Genomic DNA, 19909 nt, shown 5'->3' with positions numbered 1-19909 from the left:
CTTCAAATTGAAAGTGAAGTTTTTATCTTTTATGTCGTTTTCAATATTTGTTATTTCATCTGTCTTAAATATTAAATGAATGACTTGTGAAATCAAGATTGTTCTATATTTGTAAACTTAAATTATCTGTTACAAAGTTCTAAAAAAATATTTAATATCACTTTATTTAATTTTCAGCATGAGATAAAACTAAATGCACGCGACGTGTATTATTAAATACCTATGAAAATTATATTCTTATTAAAATGAACAAATAAATCAGGCGATTAATTTTCGGAGTTACCATGCCATTGTTTTATGATTATTGAATAAATTGAGGTTTGCTGCTGTTCTTGTAAATTATAGTTATCGTTTTTCTCAATAACTTTATTTTACTTTTTAATATTAAATAAAATACAAATATTTTTGTTATTTAAGGATCAATAATACTTTTCAGATTTTTATTTAGTTTTTTTATACAATTGGTTAACAAACAATCAAATTAAGGGTTTTAATGGTGCAGGGTGTAGGCCAGAGGAGCGGAGTGCACCACCGACTTCACGAGTGGGGCAGAGTGGACCAGAGGCACGGAGTGGACGACGGGAGCGGCGTGCAGGGAGTGCACCACTGGAGCGGCATGGACAACGGGCACGGAGTGAACCACTGGAGCAACGGGCACGGAGTGGACAGCCACCGCGGGATGGGAGTAGGTGGTGGTCTTCACGATGGGGGCAACCACCGGCTGCACCACCGCCTTGCTGTGCACCTGGGTGATGCTCTGGTGGGAAACCGCCGAGGGAGCAGAGTGCACCACCGATCCAACCTTAGCCAGGACGGGCTCATGCACCACATGGTGGGTCTCAATCAGTCCAGCGCTGGCGGTGGCAACCAGGAGGGCAACGATGGCGATCTGTAATTTAGAACCTTTGATTGCTTAAAGTTCTAGAGGATAATGTTTCTTGTGTTACTCACGAATTTGAACATTTTGGTAGTTGATTTGTTGAAGCAACTGCTGGTTGTTAGCTTGAAAAGATTCGTGGGATAACTGGTGATGTTTGGGAACAGCAAACCTCACTTATATAGAACCCCGAAAGCGCAGCTCAAATAAGCCGATGCTTCAAGCCCAACCACTGACCTTCAGTACGCCCCTGCATGACCCGACTTTGATCATATTGAGAGTCGAAATCGAGGCGAAGTCAGCTCATTATGATTACTCTTTGCTGCAGCAGCCGTTGTCGATTGCCGATTGCCAAAAGCTCGGATCGCTGGAGCCCGAAGTCTGAAGTATCTCGTGCCTTATCAAAAGCCCCTCAAGGTGGACAACTTCCGAGCCGAAGTCTCTGTCTGTTTGAGCCCTTAGCCTGCGTTGGTAAGTCGCTATAAAAGCCTCATCTGCAGGTTCCACCAGCATCAGTCATCTCTTTGAGCTTACCTCAAAAACAACCAACCAACAAACCCACTCAAGATGTTCAAATTCGTAAGTCTAGGGGATATTTAAGGAAAAAGAAGATCTCAATTAACAATATGTTACCAATCCAGATTGCTGTCATCGCTCTCCTGGTCGCCACCGCCAGCGCTGGACTGATTGAGACCCACCATGTGGTGCACGAGCCCGTCCTGGCCAAGGTTGGATCGGTGGTGCACTCTGCTCCCTCGGCGGTTTCCCACCAGAGCATCACCCAGGTGCACAGCAAGGCGGTGGTGCAGCCAGTGGTTGCCCCCATCGTGAAGACCACCACCTACTCCCATCCAGCGGTGGCTGTCCACTCCGTGCCCGTTGTCCATGCTGCTCCAGTGGTGCACTCCGTACCCGTTGTCCATGCCGCTCCAGTGGTGCACTCCCTGCACGCCGCTCCCGTCGTCCACTCCGTGCCCCTGGTCCACTCTGCCCCACTCGTGAAGTCGGTGGTGCACTCCGCTCCTCTGGCCTACACCCTGCACCATTAAGGATTCAAATGTGATACAGTACTTACGATTTTTTGTTTAAATAAATGTTTTTAGTTTTTCAATAACAAGTTATTTTCTGGTGTTTTTACATTTCTGGATTGGAGGGCTTCAGCATTAAGTAACCATTTGACAACTTGTGAAATTACTTTGCCTTTGTCAACATCGTTCTTTTTATATACTTGCTTTATAGCTACCTGTTTCCCTGTGGCTTTTTATTAAATTAAACATTGTCATAAAAAAAGATGAATTTGGTTAGCCATTAAATGTTCAAACGGATGTTTTGGAAAAATAAAGTATACCGAACAATACATAAGTCATATACCCTTTAACATTGTTTTTTCATTTAATAAAAAATAAAAATATGGTTAATATTTAAAGTCATCAAAATATAGTGGTTCAATCAAATTGATTGTTTTGTATATCTCCCACTCTTATACAGGTCTTATACTTACTTTTTGCTTGAGAATTTTTAAAGCCTACTTTTAGGCTGCTTCAAACGTCAGGTTATAATAAAAGAAACTAATAACTTTTACGCTCGCTATAACAAGTATGGTAGGTAATTTATTGCTTGGAATGTATTTTAGTGTCTAAACATTTTTTTGTGATTTTTTCTTCTCATTGCTGGACTTGCTTGCTTTATAAACAGGGCACAGGATGCGTGATTGAAGTAATCCGCAGGGAAATGGCTAAAGTTGAACAGGAGCTGGATGGCTGGCGTTTTGGGTGAGATATTATGGGTGGCTGGATCCAGCAGAAGGATTAACCGATCACAACGGGTCCCAGGCCGTGGATGCTCTTGACCAGCAGCGGGGAAGGATGCACCTGGGTGATGGCGGCATGGGAAATGGCTCCGGGCACCACGCTCACAACCTGGGGAGCGAGCAGATGAGGTCCGGCCACGACGGTGGGTCCCCAGAGTCCAGGTGCCACCAGTCCAGGGCCAATTAGTCCAGGAGCAGGAGCGGGCACAGGAGCAGGAGCTGGGGCAGCAGCAGCCAGGCTAAGGAGAGCAACGAAGACGCACTGGAAAAGGAGGAAATACTATTATCAGAAGGTATTTCTTACGGTTTAAAAACCCCTTTTAGAATTCCTTTTTCATCATTATTTTCCTTTTCCCATTTTAAGCCACTTACCAGCTTGAACATTTTGTTTTGTCGATGGTTTGCAACGATTTGACATAGAACTGCACTCCCGACTGGCCTATTTATACAGATTAATCAGAACTGCAGTTGGGGCTCTCTAAATGGGTCGCCAACACGCCTCTGCACTCTGCACTCATTTGGCCCGGCAACAAACACATTTTCCACAGCCTTAAAGCCAAGTTAAGCCACATAGAACCAATCTGAATCGAACCGAATGCAAAACCTTCCGGGGGCAGGTTCTCGTCTTTCACTGTCACACAGTCAAAAATTAGTAATAATAAAAACAATAAATAATGTGAAACAACAAATAATATGAAACATTCAATTAGAGACTAATTTACTAGGAGTGGGAAAGTTAAGATTATTGAAATTTTTGTCTCTCAAAAACCCAAAGAAATGTGTTTGAATCTCAAGGTATAATTTCAATATTTTTTAACTGTATTAGTTATGTATATTATATTATATTTCTTTAAAAAATTAACTAGACTACGTTTAAGTAAATTAAATTAAAACTGACATATTCCTATTATTAATCATTATATTTTTATATACATAATTGTTTTGTTTTTTAGAAAGAACAGAATATCATATTGTAGTTCCTAGAGATTCATATAAACATCTATGTATTTTTACAGTCCCAGAATATTGTGAAGCTATGCTACTTTTTTCCAGTGCACTTGTGCAGGTTCTCCCTCAGTTGACTGACCACTTCAAAGCGATCTGATTCGATTGGATTTCGCCGCCTTATGATTTATGCAATGCGAGACATGTTCTAAGTGGACACAATCCCCCTTCCCCCTTCAAAAATCTCACTCGGGGCTATGCGGCGTATACTTGACACTGTTGCATGCGTCGCACAATTAAGCAGACAAATAAATAGAATCATGTCAGGGGGAAAATATGTAATGTGAGCCCAGCGAAAAGAATCAATTCAAGCGGCTTAGTTGAGGGAATAAGAGGCTTGCTCTTTGCACTTTTGGCTTGCATAAATTAAGTCCCCAACTTGGCGAAACGTTGATTAATGTGACTTGCCAATAACACCGGCGGGCATGGCAGTTGCTAGTTGGTCAGCCAACTTGCCTCCGGGCTCGGCCAATCGACAGAGATTGTCTCCAAAGCGATTTTGTCTTGTGCAATAGTGCGACACTAGCACATCAGACACATTTTATGATCGCTGTCGGGGGCAGTGAGTTATTACAATGCCGTCATGCAGTACAGATCAGGAAATATATTTCCATTTTGAGAGAAATCTTTTCTAAAGGATTTTAATTTCGGTAGCTACTGGTTTATGAAGGTTTAACACATTTCACAGCATATTTATTTCTGAATTCTAATTATGCTTATCTTTAAAATTGTATACAAATTACATTGCAAATATTTATTGGCATCTTAAAACAAATATAAATCCCAATGCTATCGGTTTCCAACAATAAAAAGACCACACCTTTTTATCTCAACGTCTTTCCTACTTTTGCTTTTTTTTCGTTTGTTTACATTTAATGAGCTACCGAATCACGTGTCTCTAAAATAATACAAAAACCGCAGTTACCTTGCCGAATCTATTTACTTATTATTTTATTTTATTTGCCTCGTTTGCCGGTCAGCGAACCACTCCGAAAAGTTGGCTTAAACCATAACCGATTTGCGGCTAATTTCGGCGATGAAAAGGCAGGCCAAAACAAAAAGCGAAAAGTTTTCAGGGTTATAGTTTTTGGTAGTTGCTGATTGATATTGATTTTAATTTGATTTTAATGCACCAAACAAGGAAGTATTCATTTTGTGTGGTAAACAGAGGCGTACTATAGTTAAACCCTTCTATAGAAACCCTCTGAGCAACACCTCTGATTTTGCTAAAGCCCACTATCTAAGTATTCATTGCAAATTGATGTTTATGTCACATTAAATGTTTGAATATCCCATTTGACTGGCTTTATGGCAATGTTTGCCGATTAAGCTAATTCTGAATGTGAATATATCGCTGGGTGTGTTCAGTGTGGGTAAAATACAGGGGCAATTTGCATTGGCTTATGCAAAACGCTTGGGCAATTGCAAAAGCTAAATAGACTTGAACTTGAAATAAATCTGGATCCCTTCTGGGTACATTTTCACAATGAAAATGGATTGCAACAGTGGCAACAACAGTGGCAACTATTTATCACCTCTCTTGGCCAATACCAGAGATACCCCCTCCTGTCCCGCCTGCATAGGCATTCATCATCTGCTTATGCACTGATTTGCATAACACAGAAAAAGCATTTGGTTGCCACATGAAGTGGCAACTTGTGTTGTCAGCATGGGAAATGTGCCATCCCCCAACGAATGTATCGAATGGTTTTTTCGGTTAATTGCGATGGCAGAGTAATTATGTCACCTCGATATGGGGAAGTGATTTTTCTGCGGTCTCGCGACTCAAATATCCAATCTCATTTGACGTCACTTCCTTTATTTGGTTCCTACTTAAAAAAGAAGATTAGTATTAAGTGATTATCCAAATAATTAGTTGTGCTATCAAATTTATTAAGTAATTTGATAAGGTAGGAAAATAAAAGTTGATTTCTCTTTGTGATTGGAAAATTCGATAGAATCCATAAGAAATCTTTGTCTTAAATATTTCAATGTTAAATGTTTTTAGTCGTAGTTCCAATTGCTTATATTTTATACTGTTTTGAAACTGTTTTACTGTCTAAGCTCAAATTATTCTTTTCCATTTCTGTGTACTTCTTTATCCCAAATTAAAACGAACATTTTAGATATTGTTTCTTTTATGTACAGTATTTAAGATAGAGGGAATAGCATATTCAGCAGCTTACAGCGAAACTTCCTTTTGGACTTTACATTTTAACAATCGACACACGCAATCATACACAGCATTCAAAGGTTGCATCATCCCCGTCGTCGTTATCGGTAGTCAGTGTTATCGTTATCGATCGTCAGTCATCGTCAATTGCCAATCGTCGATTAGTGGAGGTGGTAATCGTGGAAGTCGTGGTGGTGGTGCAGATGGAAGGGATCGAACGGGTGGTAGGCCTTGATGATGGGCGCAGGATGGTAGGCCTTGATGATGGGCGGATGGACCACGGTCTTCACCACCGTGGGCAGAAGTACAGGCTTGATAATGTGGTGCGGCACACTGTGCACCACCGTCGAACTCTGGTGGGAAACGGCAGCGGGCAGATGGTAGTGCAGCGGTTCCACATGGTGGTGGTGTGGATAGTAGGGTAACTCCGGATAATGATGGTGGTGGCCGTGCAAGAATCCAGGACGAGCTGCCGCCAAGGCGCAGATGGAAAGTAGTGACACTATCTATTGATGGAATATCCTTAGACTGGTTCTTCTCAAGAGTTAATCCGCGATATCCTTACCAGTTTCATCATCTTGTTGTGGGTGGGTGGCTTAATCCTTGGTGGTGGGTCTCGGTGGCTCGCTGCCTGCAACTGATGCCACTCGATGGAGTGGAGGTGGCTTTTATTCACTTGCCACCTAGCCACCAACAACAGCTGCAGATGCAGATGCTCTTGTTGCCATATCCGCCGCTGCTGAGAGGCTTCAATGTTGTGGAACTTTGCGTTTGCATCCGCAGTTTGCAGTCTACCAACTGCAGTTGTTGCCGTTGTAATTGCAGCTCGTTTCGTTTTCATTTCAATTGTTGTTTTTGCGTTGTCTGCTTTTTTCGCACAGAGTTTTGTCAAGCGCCGCATTGTTTACCCGCAGCCATCGCTCCGTGTCTCAGACGCTCCATCCATCGACCCCTTCCAATCCCAAGTGCTGAACTCTGCCACGGTTGGGTTCAATGAGGTGGCAGACACTTTAGACAATGTTGCCATGGGTATGCTCTAACGTAAATAGCTCTCAATGGGACAAAACATCTAAAAAACACACATGTTTTATTCAAGTTTAAGGAACCTACAATTCCTGAATCTCAGTTCGCTTTGTATTCTTTCTGCTAGTTGTCTATTTTTCTATTTTACCTTAAGGGAAAAACAGGCATTTTTCTAGATTAAAACTAAAAAAAAGTTATTTATCTAAACATTTAGTTAGCTTTTAATTATCAAATAAATATAACATTGTATTACTGCGCAATGCATATTTATTATTTCCTTAATTTCTTTAAGCTTTTAACATTATTTATATATCTAGTAAGCCTTCCCATCTTTGAAACAAGTACTATTAAGTTTGAGTTATTTTTAACCAGTCGTAACCCTTTACTATCGCTGGTGTACTTTAATTAATTAAAGAGTAGCTGCTTATGGGTTCAGATTTTGTTAACTTGCTATAACCTCTTTCCCAACTTTTTCCCATTGCTGATGTGCCTTAATTAATTGCAGAGTAGCTGCTTATGTGTTCATTCAGAAAGCTTATCTTAAGGTTGTCTTTTTGCCAGTCTTATAGTAATATCCCAGCGATTGTCGCCGTTCTCGATGCTTGTCTGCAGCAATTGGCACTGGTAATTGTTATTGTTGCTGCTTCTGCTGGCGATGTTGCTGCTGCAACTTCATTGCAATTTGCGCTGGCAATTCGCTCGTACCGTTAGACCAAGAGCAGTGGCAAAGTGTCTCTGTGTTTGCTTTTGTATCTGTGTATCACCATAGTAGCATAATTTATGCTAGTGTTACATTTGCCCCGCTGCGACCTTGACTACTCGCAAATTGCTGTTGGTTTTACAGCATGGCATTTTTGTTTTTCGGCTCCTCTGTTTTTGTTTCTTGGTCAGCGGAAATTCACACTTGCCAATTTAATTGTTGCATTTTTTTTCCGTGGAAATTAGTTGCCTATCTCTATGTCTATGTTATCTTTTTGTCTGAGAATGCGCCATACAAAATAGTTTTTTCTTTAAGTGTGTGGAAATCAAGATCTAGACATTGCTGTCGTCATAGAAGAACATACAGTTGCAATCAAAATAAAAGCTTTACAAATTTTTCCAGATTTTTAATTTAATTTAAATTTCTAAGACTTACTTTTATAAAAATGTTTTTTTAATTTTTGTTATCTCCGTTGTTTGAATCTATAAATTTTGTGAAAACCTTTGGATTATTCTCCCCGAATATTGAGAGGAGAACAACAATTAATAAACCAAAAAATGTGTATCTTATTATCATTAGACTTACTTAATAAAAGAGGCAGATGAACAAATAATACCATCCATGGTGTATAAATAGACCTAAAATAAAAGTTATAATAAAATCAACATATACTTTAGATAATTCTTACTTATAAGCCATATTCTATAAAAGTTGTACTCGCATTTGAAGCTCATCTTTGGTGCTATTATTTTGACTGAAGTTTACTTGGCTTCGCTTCTGTCTGCCATCGATTGTGATATTTAAGGCTTCCATTTGCGCCCTGTCATCTGCTGGAAAAGTTCACGAACGGCAGCAGATTCAGCGCCATGGCAAACTAGAACACTTGAGCCGAGAGCACGAGCTCATTAGAATGTCGTTTGGTATTTTGACAGCCAACACGGACGGCAAGTGCTGAAATGTCAGCCTAACAGGGAGTCGGGGTCTCGTAAATTAATCATGATTTGCATTTAGCGGGTAAATATTTACACAACCATTCGCTGGGGTCCCTGGTCAGCACTCCCCGAAAAATGGGGCCCAAAATGAATTCAATTGCTTGGCTTATCGCGACCAGGAAGCACTGCATCTAAACGGGTTGTATGCATGTTGCAACCTGGAGTGCACTCCACCCAAAAAAGTTCGATTCAGTTCAGTGGGTTAGTGGGGGCCCCCGAGTCGAAATAAACTCCACCATGGAATCTCGAGTTATTTTCAATGTTAGTGCAATTAAATTGTGAACCAAGTCAGGCATCCGCTGACGCAGCACTTCCAATTCTGTGCCGAGAATGCCGCGGCTCAATTGATGGACACATCTGACCTTAGCGAGTGGCCGATGGCCAATGGCCAATTGGTCGCCGGCCACCTGTTTCTCTGGGTACTGGATACTCGTTAAGTATCCGCCAGAGTGGCAGCGGCAGGCAGCTCAAGCTGTGACTTAGTCGAACGTAATTACTCGGGGGGCCAAAAGCAAATGAATTTTGTATGCAGCCGCCGCTCTACTTGCCGCAGCTGCAGCACATTTTTCATTTGCGTAATATGCTGCTCCTTCTGGCCAGTTTATCCAAGTTTCTGAGTGTCCGGCGCTCTGACACCTGAGTGAACTGTGCCAACAGGACAGGTCGGAGTCAGATCATTTGTGCCCGGGAGTGTTTGGCAACTACATCGCCAATCTGACAGATCGGGCTTGGCCAACAAAGCTCTTTTTTCCCGGCCCGCAAAAATATTCAATTTCACGTAACACATAATGGTCAACTAATTTTGAGTCTTGAGTGGGTTTTCTGGGCCGAGAGCGGAATGCTTTTGTACTTAAAGTTTATGGACTAGTTAATGGGTTAAGTTTTGAATTACATTGGTAGGCGGCTCACTCGCTCGTTAAAAAACACACCATGGGAGATTTTTTATTCTCGACATCTGACATTTTTATTATATTAAAAAACATGTTTATCTAAATTCAGATTCTTGAGATTGCACTAATAAAGGAGTCACGAAGTAATAAAAGATGTAATTGTATTTGATATTGTACCAACTACAGTTTAAGGCTATTAGTAATATTGATGAATAGGGGATAGGTGTAGTTCCATCCGCTTTTCAAATCAATAAGTTCTATTAACTTATTATAAAAATAAAAATTTTGCTTCATTCTCTTTAGAACTTAGAAAAAAGTCGGAGTCTTTTCTTAATTACTAAAATTGGTAGATTAGGTTTAATTTAAGTAGGGAAACTAGTTATGTTTAAAAATTCCTAATCATTTAAAGTATGAAGCTGCGTTATCATATTGTATTTTTCTTTACTTCCACTTCGTTAGCCGCAATTTTCCAATTAACTTCCAATAACTACTTCCTGATTTATGAATTCCATTCATTATTTACATCATATCAAACGCTATTCATATTCTTCCGTCTGATCTATACCGACCTTCTAGTCAATTGCCTGTATAAAAATAACAACAGCATAAAGGCAAATCAGAAGTTATAACTGAAAGACTCGGAAACACTGAGAATATTGAGATAATTAAGGAAAGAACAAGTCAGAAAAGTAATGACGTTTAAAAGACTGTCAACAAGTGTTTCTTTACCTCCGAGTAATTGATCTTTAAGCGCGACTTAATTGTTGTTCATTACGTTTAGACTGAGATCAGCTCGAATGTCTCTAATTAAAAGCGAAATTGAGTTTGGTGCTAAACGGCGATAAGAGTCGATCGAAACAGAGTTTTGCCCGGGGAACTGGTTCCCTGCATGATAATTGCCTGGCAATTTCTTAATGTGGTTAGTGCTCTTGTGTCTAGTGTTATGCAATGCACTGGCAGAAACAGTAAAAGAAACAGAAAAAACGGCAGAACTGTCACTTGCCTGCTGGCCATAAGGCGTACATTACCCCCAGAGCAGTATAAGCCCGAGATTCCATAAAAGATATCTGCCACAGATGTTGGCGCACAGCATGTTGGTAAAAACACATAGCCCGGATATTGCCAAGGAATTTACCAGAAATAGACTCAAATCTATTAAAAGTCACTCAAGAATTTCGGCTAACAAGGAGGTGGGGTGGGGGGTGTTACGTCGCCAGATCGAAACATTCATTAATCATGCTAAAAATTGCTGACAAATCACCATAACGGCGGCAAATACAACTCAAGTTGAACACTATTGAAAGTACAGTTGTGTTTGTTGCTAATGAACAGTGGCGAATGTGGAAAATAGTTTAAAGGGGATTGAAATAAATTTATGGTGGAAATTCTGTACCTATCATAGAAAGCGATTCTTCATTCATACAATTTTGACTCCCAAAAACCCCCTCTTTCATCCACCACTGTCCATTTACGTATGTGTGATCTGTGCGCCTGCGCAATCGCAATCGATGTTTGCTTATTACACAAAGCGGAACTCCAGACCAGTCCCGAGTGCGGTTCTATGTGGGATGTGGCTGCGGCTGTGGCTGTGGTGCCTTCTGGTGCTTTATCGCTGGCCCGTCTAGCTGGCCATTGTTATGCCAGACAATTGCAAGCCGAGATTAGCATAACCTGAAAAATACAAACGGATTAAAAGGGGTGGAGAAAGGCAGGGTGTGCTGAAGTTTGCCAAGAGCTAAAAAAGGTACGGTAAAATAAAGTAAGAAATTTTGGGATCACAGGGATATACATTAATTTTTTTCTAATTTTTCATCGGTACAGAAGAAGAAAACAAATTATTCTATAATCAAATATTTAGATGTGACAAACCTCTGTATGTTTTACAAGGATTTTAAAAAGGGTCCTGGAAAAGTCGTTAAACATCCATCTATTGGCATTTAGACGCAAAAACCAAATTTTCGGTTTTTGGATTAAAACCATGGAAAATAAAGGTCACATGAAAGAATGTAATACCTTGTTGAATTCGTCATAAAATTTCCAAACGATTGGCATTCACAGCTGTAAAAATCAATTTTTAAACAATTATCGCAAAATTTGATGATGTAAACCCTTAAAAAAAATGAAAAATTGGCAAAAAAAAAAATTTGTTCTAAATCAAGCCGGAATCGATAGTTTAGGTCCTAAGTTTCACGAAACAGTCATTCGTTTGACTGTGCGTCGTATTTTGGAGAAGTTGCAACAAAAAACTCTTAAAAAATGGCCAAAATTCGTACAAAATGTACTTAAGCTTCCGTTTTTTGATTTAAACCCAGAAAAATAATGGTCATTCTTTTTGCTGTTCGTCGTATTTTGGCTATTTTAGAACCAAAATGCCCCTATAAATATTTTCTTCAATAACTCTTGAATTGCACATTCCTTACTTTCGGCTTACCATTCTGCGTTAGTTCTGGATTTTTAATTAACTCCGTTGATATTATATAGAGTATTTATTTTTTCAGTCATTTGGCTGACTCAGAATCTTACCTATACCGAAAGTGAAAATAAGTCAACAAAACCCTCCGGAGCTTGCTAAAAACATGAAGATATTCATTTTTATTTCGTTTCGCATTCGTGGGCCGACGTGATGGGCAAACAAATTGCCCGGTGACTTTGCGCACATTCCTTTCCCAACCCGCCTCCAATGGCCTTCTCCCGCAGACGCAACAACCGGAGACACAAATCCCCCGGCCCAATCCCCCTTCCCCCTCCCCCTCTGCAGATTAGAGCCAGTTATGTTTTGGCCATGACAGATACACGCAAGTGCGTTTACATTGAACTTGGGCTACTTTGGGCGGGTTGTTGGTGTTGCTGTTGTGCCTGATGTTGCTGTTGTGCCTGATGTTGCTGCTGTGCGTGTTGCAGCCACGGGAAATTTTCACGGTCAACTGCGAGGAGGAAAATGACAAGTGTGAAGCACATTTTTAGCGACGCCCGTCTTGGCCTGAAGTGATGCAAGTGGCGGCTGCTGGCCAACTGCCCGAGTGGGCCAAAAGCCCAACGTCCGCGAGCCAGACATTTTATTTTGACTGGTTTCTGTTTCTTTTTTTTTTTTTTTTTGCAACCTAATGGGGTACGATGTCTTAGGTGGGCTGTGGCCACTCGGTCAGTTGGCCAGTTGGGGAGTTGTGAAGTGTGGTCAGAGGGGATTTGGCCAAAAGACAAAGCGAATCAGCTGCTGCTGCACATGCAAACTTTGGCAGCTCTGCCGCTCGATTCTCCTCCATTTTTCGTGTGCCGTTGCCGTTGGCGTTATTTTTCAGCTTTTCTTAACGATGCTTGAAGAAGGAGGAAAAAAGCAACAAAATTATTATTATTGTATTTTCTGCATCTTAAGATTCGGTTGCACATGGGCTCTGCTCGCATTTTGGCAGTATAAAAGGCGTTGCAAATTTGGAGCTGGCAACACAATTCGGCGAGGCGTCAACACAGACCAACAGTTCAGTAGTTCAGTAGGCAATAGCTAGCGCACCAGGATCGCAAGGATTAGCAAAATGTACAAGTTGGTAAGTTGGTTGAATGCTGTTCAAGTAACTATAACTCTGTGAATTAATATATATATATTACCACAAAAAGGTGGTGTTTTTCGCTCTGCTCGCCGTAGTGGCTGCACGTCCGGGTTACCTGGAGGCCGGACCGCTGCTCCACAGCTATGCCGCCCCTGCCATCATCCATGAACCGGCCCTGGCCAAGGTGGGCGCCATCATCAAGACCGTTCCCAGTGCCGTCTCCCATCAGAGCATCAGCCAGGTGCACAGTTCGGCCCACATTATCCAGCCGATTGTGGCCCCCGTGGTGAAGACCTATGCCGCTCCCATCATCAAGACCTATGCGGCCCCGGCTCTGCACACCACCCTCCTCTCGTCCCCGTGGGCCGGACAAGGTTGGTCCGGACATGGTTGGTCAGGACACGGCTGGGCACCGTCCTGGTAAATGGTGGCCATCAAAGGAGGTCCTGTGCGGCATTGCGTGGGCCAGCAACTAGGGCTTAACCTCACCCCGATCCCGTGCTTATTCTATTTACCCTGCTGTTTTGTTTTTCTTCTTTCACATTTCGACTGATGTAAATAAATCCATGTTTCATGCTCAAAATAATCCTGTGTATTTAAATTTCCAAGCGACTAGAATTTCCGAATGGTTGTCTAACAATGCGATTGTTGATTGGGATTCAATCTGCTAAAAAAAAGGTATACGGTTTTTGAAATAACTTTTTTTTATTGTGCAAAATAAGTAAAGCAATAAATTCAAGCAATCAAAGCTTAGCTTACCAAATTAAGCAGCATTTAAATACATTCAACGAATTACAATTTATTTTTCAATGGTTTGATTTTTGTCATATTTACAAAGTTTAAATTGTGACATCTTGGAAGTTCTCTGATATGCACTCAAAATCTGGTAAAATGCGGAAGGTGTCTTTAAGCAATAGAATAGTACATAAAATATTTAAAACTATAACATTTTGCTTAATAGTGACAGGAAAAATATTGGGAATCCAAAAATAAAATATATTTCTCATTCAAATTAAAATATTTTGTTGTAAGATGTTCATAGTGACCTCAAAGCTTATTGACTTAAAAATGTTATGTTAGCCCAACCTTTTTTTTTAGATTTGGTTGCTAAGATTATTGACCCAATTTATTCCAAAGAGAAAAACGAACATAAATTTTCTTTAACAATCACATTTTACTCGCAATTAAACTCGTTTATATACAAAAGGAATCGCTTTTTTCTAACCATCCAGATCGCTCGAATGAGCCCCCAAAAGTGCAGATCTCCCGATTACCAGCTGGAGTTGTAGACGACGGGAGATGCGGCGGCATAGGATGTGTGCACCACCGGGGCAGCAGCGGCGTAAGTGGTTTGGACGACTGGAGCAGCAGCAGCGTAGCTGGTGTGGACAACGGGAGCGGCAGCATAGGAGGTGTGCACCACTGGGGCAGCAGCGGCATAGCTGACCACTGGAGTGGACTTCACCACCGGGGCCACGATGTCCTCCACCACATGGGAATGGCTGTGCACCACCGACTGGCTCTGGTGGGAGACGGAGGTGGGAATGCTGTTCACCACTGCACCCACTTTGGCCAGAACTGGCTCCTGGACAATGGTTGTGGCAGCTGGAGCGGCATAAACCAAGGGGGACTCATAAAGATGACCGGGACGAGCGACAGCTACGGCAAGAAGAGCAGACAACACCACCTGGAGGATGATAAAAAGAGGAAGGTTATTATATGATTGCACTCCAAAAGATATATCTAGTTCTTTAGTTAACTCACCAATTTGAACATGTTTAAGGATTTTTGTTTCTTGGTCTGTGTTGTGCTGCTGAAGCGAACAAAGTTGACTGATAATTTGACAACCGAAAGTGCGGCCTTATATATGGTTAAAAGTTATTGTCCATCGTCGCCCCAACGCAGCTGCAAAGTCGGAAAGAGTGGTTTAATTAAAACATTTACGAGGCGAGCAGAGCGCAGTCGAAACCAAATGAGTTGTACAAATCTGCCCTCGCTGGGACAATAAAGCATGAGACTTGCAATTGGTCACTCTCAGACCCGAAACCTCAGAAACCATGAAGTACCCAAAAACCCAGAGCTCACGCACTGCACGTTGACCCTGACTCACGCCCTCAAAGTGCAAGTAATGCAGTCGCCGAGGAATCACAGTCTCTAATGGCAGTCAAGGGGGCCAAATGGCTGTGATTCGGTTTCATATTACACAGAAAAATATAATTTTTACTTCATTTGATCATCTCTTTGACGATTTACAGCTTGACAAATTAATAAGCGCACATAAATCGTACATATCAATATAAAAGGCTGTCATTATTTATTTTCAATAAAATGTTTAATAGATTTTATTTAAGTTTTGTGGTGATAAATGGTGATTAAATAAAATTGTTACAAATTCCAATTATATTTTTATGTAATTCCAGTAAGAATATGGTTGAAATATATTTCAAGAGTACCTTATGAAGTACATATGCAAAAAATACGTATTATAGTTTGTTTTCTAAAAAAACAAAGCAAAACACTATAAACAAATATTTTTCATATTAATGAAAACAAAACCATTGGTAAATGGAATTGTAAAATTAAAAACGAAATTTCCCATTATATTTTGATCTATTAATACTTTTTCCTACTCCTATTTTTCCGTGTACTCGAACACATAGCTCACTTGTCTCTGCTGCTGAGCCGTCCACCGACGCTAATTGTTTATTGATCGTTGGCCAGAATCTGATATGGGTTTAATTTCGAAATATTACGCGCTTTTGTGCGCCGGAAGGCCAAAGCCAAGTGGCTGCTGTATAAAAAGATAACTGCAGCCCGGCAATCAGCAACAGTTCTCGCAAGAAACTCAAACCGATCACTCGCATTCCCAAACAGTCAATACAGACCTAACCCATTTCCCAAAATGTTCAAGTTGGTGGTATTGTCTGCTCTGCTCGCCGTAGCCGCTGCCCGTCCCGGTCACCTGTTGGAGTCCTCCCCGCTGGTCTATGCCGCCCCAGCAGCGACGACCATCGTCCAGGAGCCCGTCCTGGCCAAGGTGGGAGCCGTGGTCAAGAGCGTGCCCACCTCCGTGAGCCACCAGAGCCAGTCGGTGGTGCACAGCTCGGCCCATGTGGTGGAGGACATCGTGGCCCCGGTGGTGAAGTCCACTCCGGTGGTCAGCTACTCCGCTCCCGCTCCTGTCGTCCACACCTCCTATGCCGCTCCTGCTCCCGTCGTCAGCTATTCCGCTCCTGCTCCTGTCGTCAGCTATGCTGCTCCTGCTCCAGTTGTCCACACCAGCTATGCCGCTGCTGCTCCCGTTCTGGCCACATCCTACGCCCAAGTGGCCGCCTCCTCCCCGCTGACCTACACCGCCACCGGTGTGTGGTAAAGCGATTCCAACTGCTCCCAGGTGACCAGGATGCGAGTGCATCGCTGGACGGTTTTGTGATACGAATTTTAAATAAATAAATGTTTTGCTTTGAAATCGATGATGGTGTTTTCTTCTTTGTCCATGTCATTAATCTTCCTGTAGGTTGCAATTTGAAGAGCCAATAATGCCCGAGTGTTGATACATCGATGGGTTATAAGCATATTGTATTGCAGATAAAAAATAGAGTATATAATAAATAAATTCTTAAATTGTGGTGTATTTATTTGTGGGAAAGGTTGCCAACACACACAACAAAACATTGAAACCTTGAAAAATTAAACACATTTTAGGTTGCTTCAATACATAAGGCATAGCTTCGGTAAATTAAAAAACATGACATTACATTTTGGAATTTTTGACGTCAATTGGTTTTACTGTTGACATTCCTCACTGCCAACTGGGTCTTGGCTTGTTTTCTATTCTAAAAGTGTCCTAGTTCATTGCCCTCTGTCACGTACACGCACTTCCTGCTGCACCTGTTTCTTAAATAAACATTGGACATATGTCTAGAACTCGACTCACATGTGGGTGAGAATTACTTTGGTGACAGCATTGGCATCCCACTGGTTTGAAAATTACTGACATTTCCGGCCAGTGAACTCTGCTTTGCATTAGCCATTTTGTTTATCAAGATGTCAAGGCTAAATCAAAATGTCATTGCACCCAAGTAAATTGTTGTGGGTGTGTAAGGCTCAAAAATGTATTTATTAGTATTCATGAAATTTTTAAAATGGCTGGTGAACATATTTTTCATCTGCTCGATTCCTTGGTTCGGAAGTTTGATATTAGGGGTATATTGAGGTTAACCTTGTCAGCTAAATCCGCCAAGGGTCCAAACACCATACTCAATGCTCCCCCCAAACTGTGATCCACTGCGGTTAAGTTTACATCCCGTCTCACTATCTCGTGACGATCGCGAACATATCCGCTGGTGCAGTGGAAATACATGAAGAGTAAGAACAACATCTGTACAGAAATTAGATAGTTTCCAAAGGACTTTCACATTTCTGCTTACCGCTTTCCACGGGAAATCCATTTGTAGTGCAAACTCTAGAGGCTCAAATCCAATGACTGGTGCATTGTCGAAGCTCACTGCTTTTATAGAACATTTTCTTCATTTCTAGGGACGTGTGTTCTTGATGCACAGGTGCACTCTTGATAAAATCGAGACATAAACACAGGTTTCATGGAAATAAACTATAATTCAGTGGGAAGGTTTTCTTACATTTGGTTAAATGAAACTTCAGAAGTACCCTGTAAAATCTGTGATTTTGTTTCAATTTATCAAGCCAATGTAAGAAATGTTAGTTTCATAAATATTCATAAAGTATTATTTAAAAAATTTTATAATGTTAAGATATTTGTCTTTAATTGTGGGTTTTAATAGCACTCAGGCCCACACTCTTTTATTATTAATTTCATATTTAAATAAACACAACTTACACTTAAAAGTATTTTAATGTATATATATTTATTTAATTTTATGTAGTCCTTAAAAAATCTATGGAGCATATGTTTCGTTTTGGGCTAACAAGGGAGTCGAAATAGGAAGGTGACTAGTGAGGTTTCCTAGATCGGTGATATTCGATAAGGTGTCTACATATCCACTGAAAAAGACCCAATTGGAATATGACAATGCAGTGAAGTTTGAATTTCTCTTTACAACTCCATGTGGGTTCTGATTTAATCCAATAACATATTGAGCGCACAGGCATAAAACGATCTGTGGAAAAGTTCGGGTTTCACTTAGTTAAATTGTAATTATAATTTATTATAATTCCATCTTACAATATTTAAAGCTACCTCCATTTCGCTCTAGTGTTGCTTGCAGTTCTATAAGCTGCATTTTGAGGAGCTTCTCTTTTATAGTGAATATCTATATAGTGGCAGTCTGTTTTTTAAGCACCCTGCTTACTTAGTGATGTATTCAAATGCATTGCCGATTCTTTGAATCGAAGTAAAAGTTTCTTGGAATGAAAGTATGTTTCTGTCATCGTACAACTGGCCTTGACTTGAGTCGGAAGCGGGTTTAGATTGGCTCGCAATTAGAAGTAATCTCGGACCCTTTATTCTCCCTCCACGCCAGAAATCGATCTTCGGGTGAGTACGTGAGTACGACTAATGAGTCCGAGTTGTGAAATGAAACCAAGAGTGGCTTTGGCAACAAGTGCGAGGCCGAAAATAAGTGAGGTAATGAGTGGCAGAGGAGAAGAAGGCGAGCCGAACAGAAATTGGCCGCGAATAATAATCTGGTTTATGGCCAGAATCAGTTCAGGCACGTTCGACTTATGGCTCATTGTATCCGCCTCAATGGACAAAAGCCGGCAAAGTGCGTATGTATGTGTGGTAGCTGCGAAAGTGAAGTTCAAGTATAAAAGACGTTGACAGTCCCTCAACTCAACACACTCGAAGTTTGTCTCCCTTTCAAGCGACACAAGTCGAAGAAGCCAACTACCAACTACCAAAATGTTCAAATTGGTAAGGATTTGAGAGGATCTGCAGCTCGATTGGATTACTAACTGGTATTTATCTATCCTCCAGTTCGTTCTCGCTGCTCTTCTGGCCGTGGCTGCCGCCAAGCCTGGTCACCTGGCTGCTGCTCCTCTGGTCTACAGTGCTCCTGCCACCACCGTCGTCCAGGAACCCGTTCTGGCCAAGGTTGGAGCCGTGGTGAAGAGCGTCCCCACTGCCGTCTCCCACCAGAGTCTCACCCAGGTGCACAGCAGCCCGGTGGTCGAGGATGTGGTTGCCCCAGTGGTCAGGACCACCGCTGTCCACTCCGCTCCCGTGGTGGCTGCCGCTCCGATTGTCAAGACTGTGGCCCCCGTCGCCTACTCCGCTCCTCTGGCCTACTCCGCCCCGGTGGCCTACTCCTCGTACTCCTCCCCCCTCACCTACTCCGCCCCCCTGAGCTACTCCGCCCCCGTGGCCTACTCCGCACCCCTGTCCTACGCCGCCCCCGCCCCCCTGCTGCACCAAGCCCCCCTCACCTATGCCGCCAGCTCCTGGTAAGGCGATGAGAACAAAAGATTTTGAACAGTACCTTGTTTACCAGATTGCAAAAACTGAAAACGAAGAAATAAAAAATATATGTGAATTCTAAAAAAATACTGTGGTTCTTAATAATCTATGGGAATTAGGGTAAGGCTATACAGAATATATTTATATGGCTTTTATAAGTTTTGATTTATCATCCCTCTTCTTTTAAACTAAACTAAAAAGGCCGAAATCCATACAAAAAATCAAAAAAATCTTCGGTTTTTTGATGAAAACCACAAAAAATAATGGTCATATACTGGAATGTCATACATCGTTGAATTCGTTATAAAATTTCCAATTTTCCCAAAAATAGATGATGTAACCCCTTATAAAAAATGCCAAAATCGGTAAAAAATTAAATGTTTCCAAATCAAACTGAATTTGACAGTTTAGGTCTTCAGCTGCTTAGTAAAGTCATTTATTTGGCTGTAAGTATTATT

The 19909-nt window shown here is 41.4% G+C and overlaps 9 protein-coding genes across 9 annotated transcripts; 4 read left to right on the top strand and 5 right to left on the bottom strand.

Annotated features, from left to right (window-relative positions):
• Positions 1–402: 402 nt before the first annotated feature.
• On the bottom strand, positions 403–1012 carry LOC108036934 (A-kinase anchor protein 14-like). The gene is made up of 2 exons (XM_017113349.2): positions 952–1012; positions 403–889 (listed from the first exon to the last, which is right to left on the bottom strand). The coding sequence occupies exons 1-2, from the start codon at positions 961–963 to the stop codon at positions 491–493; spliced, it is 411 nt and encodes a 136-aa protein (XP_016968838.2). The 5' UTR covers positions 964–1012; the 3' UTR covers positions 403–490.
• Positions 1013–1388: 376 nt separating this feature from the next.
• Positions 1389–1998, top strand: LOC108037992 (A-kinase anchor protein 14-like). Its single transcript, XM_017114676.2, has 2 exons — positions 1389–1456; positions 1519–1998. Exons 1-2 carry the CDS (start codon positions 1445–1447, stop codon positions 1924–1926), a joined length of 420 nt encoding a protein of 139 aa, XP_016970165.2. The 5' UTR covers positions 1389–1444; the 3' UTR covers positions 1927–1998.
• A 455-nt stretch (positions 1999–2453) lies between these two features.
• On the bottom strand, positions 2454–3142 carry LOC123037426 (neuropeptide-like 3). Its single transcript, XM_044458013.1, has 2 exons — positions 3060–3142; positions 2454–2949 (listed from the first exon to the last, which is right to left on the bottom strand). Exons 1-2 carry the CDS (start codon positions 3069–3071, stop codon positions 2686–2688), a joined length of 276 nt encoding a protein of 91 aa, XP_044313948.1. The 5' UTR covers positions 3072–3142; the 3' UTR covers positions 2454–2685.
• Positions 3143–6026: 2884 nt separating this feature from the next.
• Positions 6027–6442, bottom strand: LOC108040368 (uncharacterized histidine-rich protein DDB_G0274557). Its single transcript, XM_017117824.2, has 2 exons — positions 6431–6442; positions 6027–6371 (listed from the first exon to the last, which is right to left on the bottom strand). The coding sequence occupies exons 1-2, from the start codon at positions 6440–6442 to the stop codon at positions 6027–6029; spliced, it is 357 nt and encodes a 118-aa protein (XP_016973313.2).
• A 6558-nt stretch (positions 6443–13000) lies between these two features.
• On the top strand, positions 13001–13503 carry LOC108040366 (neuropeptide-like 3). The gene is made up of 2 exons (XM_017117822.1): positions 13001–13012; positions 13083–13503. The coding sequence occupies exons 1-2, from the start codon at positions 13001–13003 to the stop codon at positions 13437–13439; spliced, it is 369 nt and encodes a 122-aa protein (XP_016973311.1). The 3' UTR covers positions 13440–13503.
• A 666-nt stretch (positions 13504–14169) lies between these two features.
• LOC108040365 (larval/pupal cuticle protein H1C) lies at positions 14170–14837 on the bottom strand. Its single transcript, XM_017117821.2, has 2 exons — positions 14780–14837; positions 14170–14702 (listed from the first exon to the last, which is right to left on the bottom strand). The coding sequence occupies exons 1-2, from the start codon at positions 14789–14791 to the stop codon at positions 14286–14288; spliced, it is 429 nt and encodes a 142-aa protein (XP_016973310.2). The 5' UTR covers positions 14792–14837; the 3' UTR covers positions 14170–14285.
• A 1021-nt stretch (positions 14838–15858) lies between these two features.
• Positions 15859–16488, top strand: LOC123037388 (pupal cuticle protein G1A). The gene has a single exon (XM_044457714.1). It carries the CDS (start codon positions 15918–15920, stop codon positions 16386–16388), a length of 471 nt encoding a protein of 156 aa, XP_044313649.1. The 5' UTR covers positions 15859–15917; the 3' UTR covers positions 16389–16488.
• A 628-nt stretch (positions 16489–17116) lies between these two features.
• On the bottom strand, positions 17117–17509 carry LOC108040367. Its single transcript, XM_017117823.2, has 2 exons — positions 17446–17509; positions 17117–17396 (listed from the first exon to the last, which is right to left on the bottom strand). The coding sequence occupies exons 1-2, from the start codon at positions 17464–17466 to the stop codon at positions 17181–17183; spliced, it is 237 nt and encodes a 78-aa protein (XP_016973312.1). The 5' UTR covers positions 17467–17509; the 3' UTR covers positions 17117–17180.
• A 1337-nt stretch (positions 17510–18846) lies between these two features.
• On the top strand, positions 18847–19442 carry LOC108047375 (cuticle protein 16.5). The gene is made up of 2 exons (XM_017127529.2): positions 18847–18908; positions 18972–19442. Exons 1-2 carry the CDS (start codon positions 18897–18899, stop codon positions 19440–19442), a joined length of 483 nt encoding a protein of 160 aa, XP_016983018.2. The 5' UTR covers positions 18847–18896.
• Positions 19443–19909: the final 467 nt, after the last annotated feature.

Source organism: Drosophila rhopaloa, unplaced genomic scaffold (genome assembly GCF_018152115.1).
Source record: "Drosophila rhopaloa isolate 14029-0021.01 unplaced genomic scaffold, ASM1815211v1 contig_163, whole genome shotgun sequence".
In the NCBI taxonomy this organism is placed as follows: Eukaryota; Metazoa; Arthropoda; class Insecta; order Diptera; family Drosophilidae; genus Drosophila; species Drosophila rhopaloa.
This window is presented reverse-complemented; position numbering and strand designations above follow the sequence as displayed.

Excerpts from the sequence above, each read along its gene's own strand:
- LOC123037388 (XM_044457714.1), top strand. The coding sequence starts at position 15,918 with ATGTTCAAGTTGGTGGTATTGTCTGCTCTGCTCGCCGTAGCCGCTGCC.
- LOC108040367 (XM_017117823.2), bottom strand. The coding sequence starts at position 17,466 with ATGGATTTCCCGTGGAAAGCG. Across the intron at positions 17,397-17,445 it reads TGGATTTCCCGTGGAAAGCG|ATGTTGTTCTTACTCTTCAT; the intron begins GTAAGCAGAAAT and ends ATTTCTGTACAG.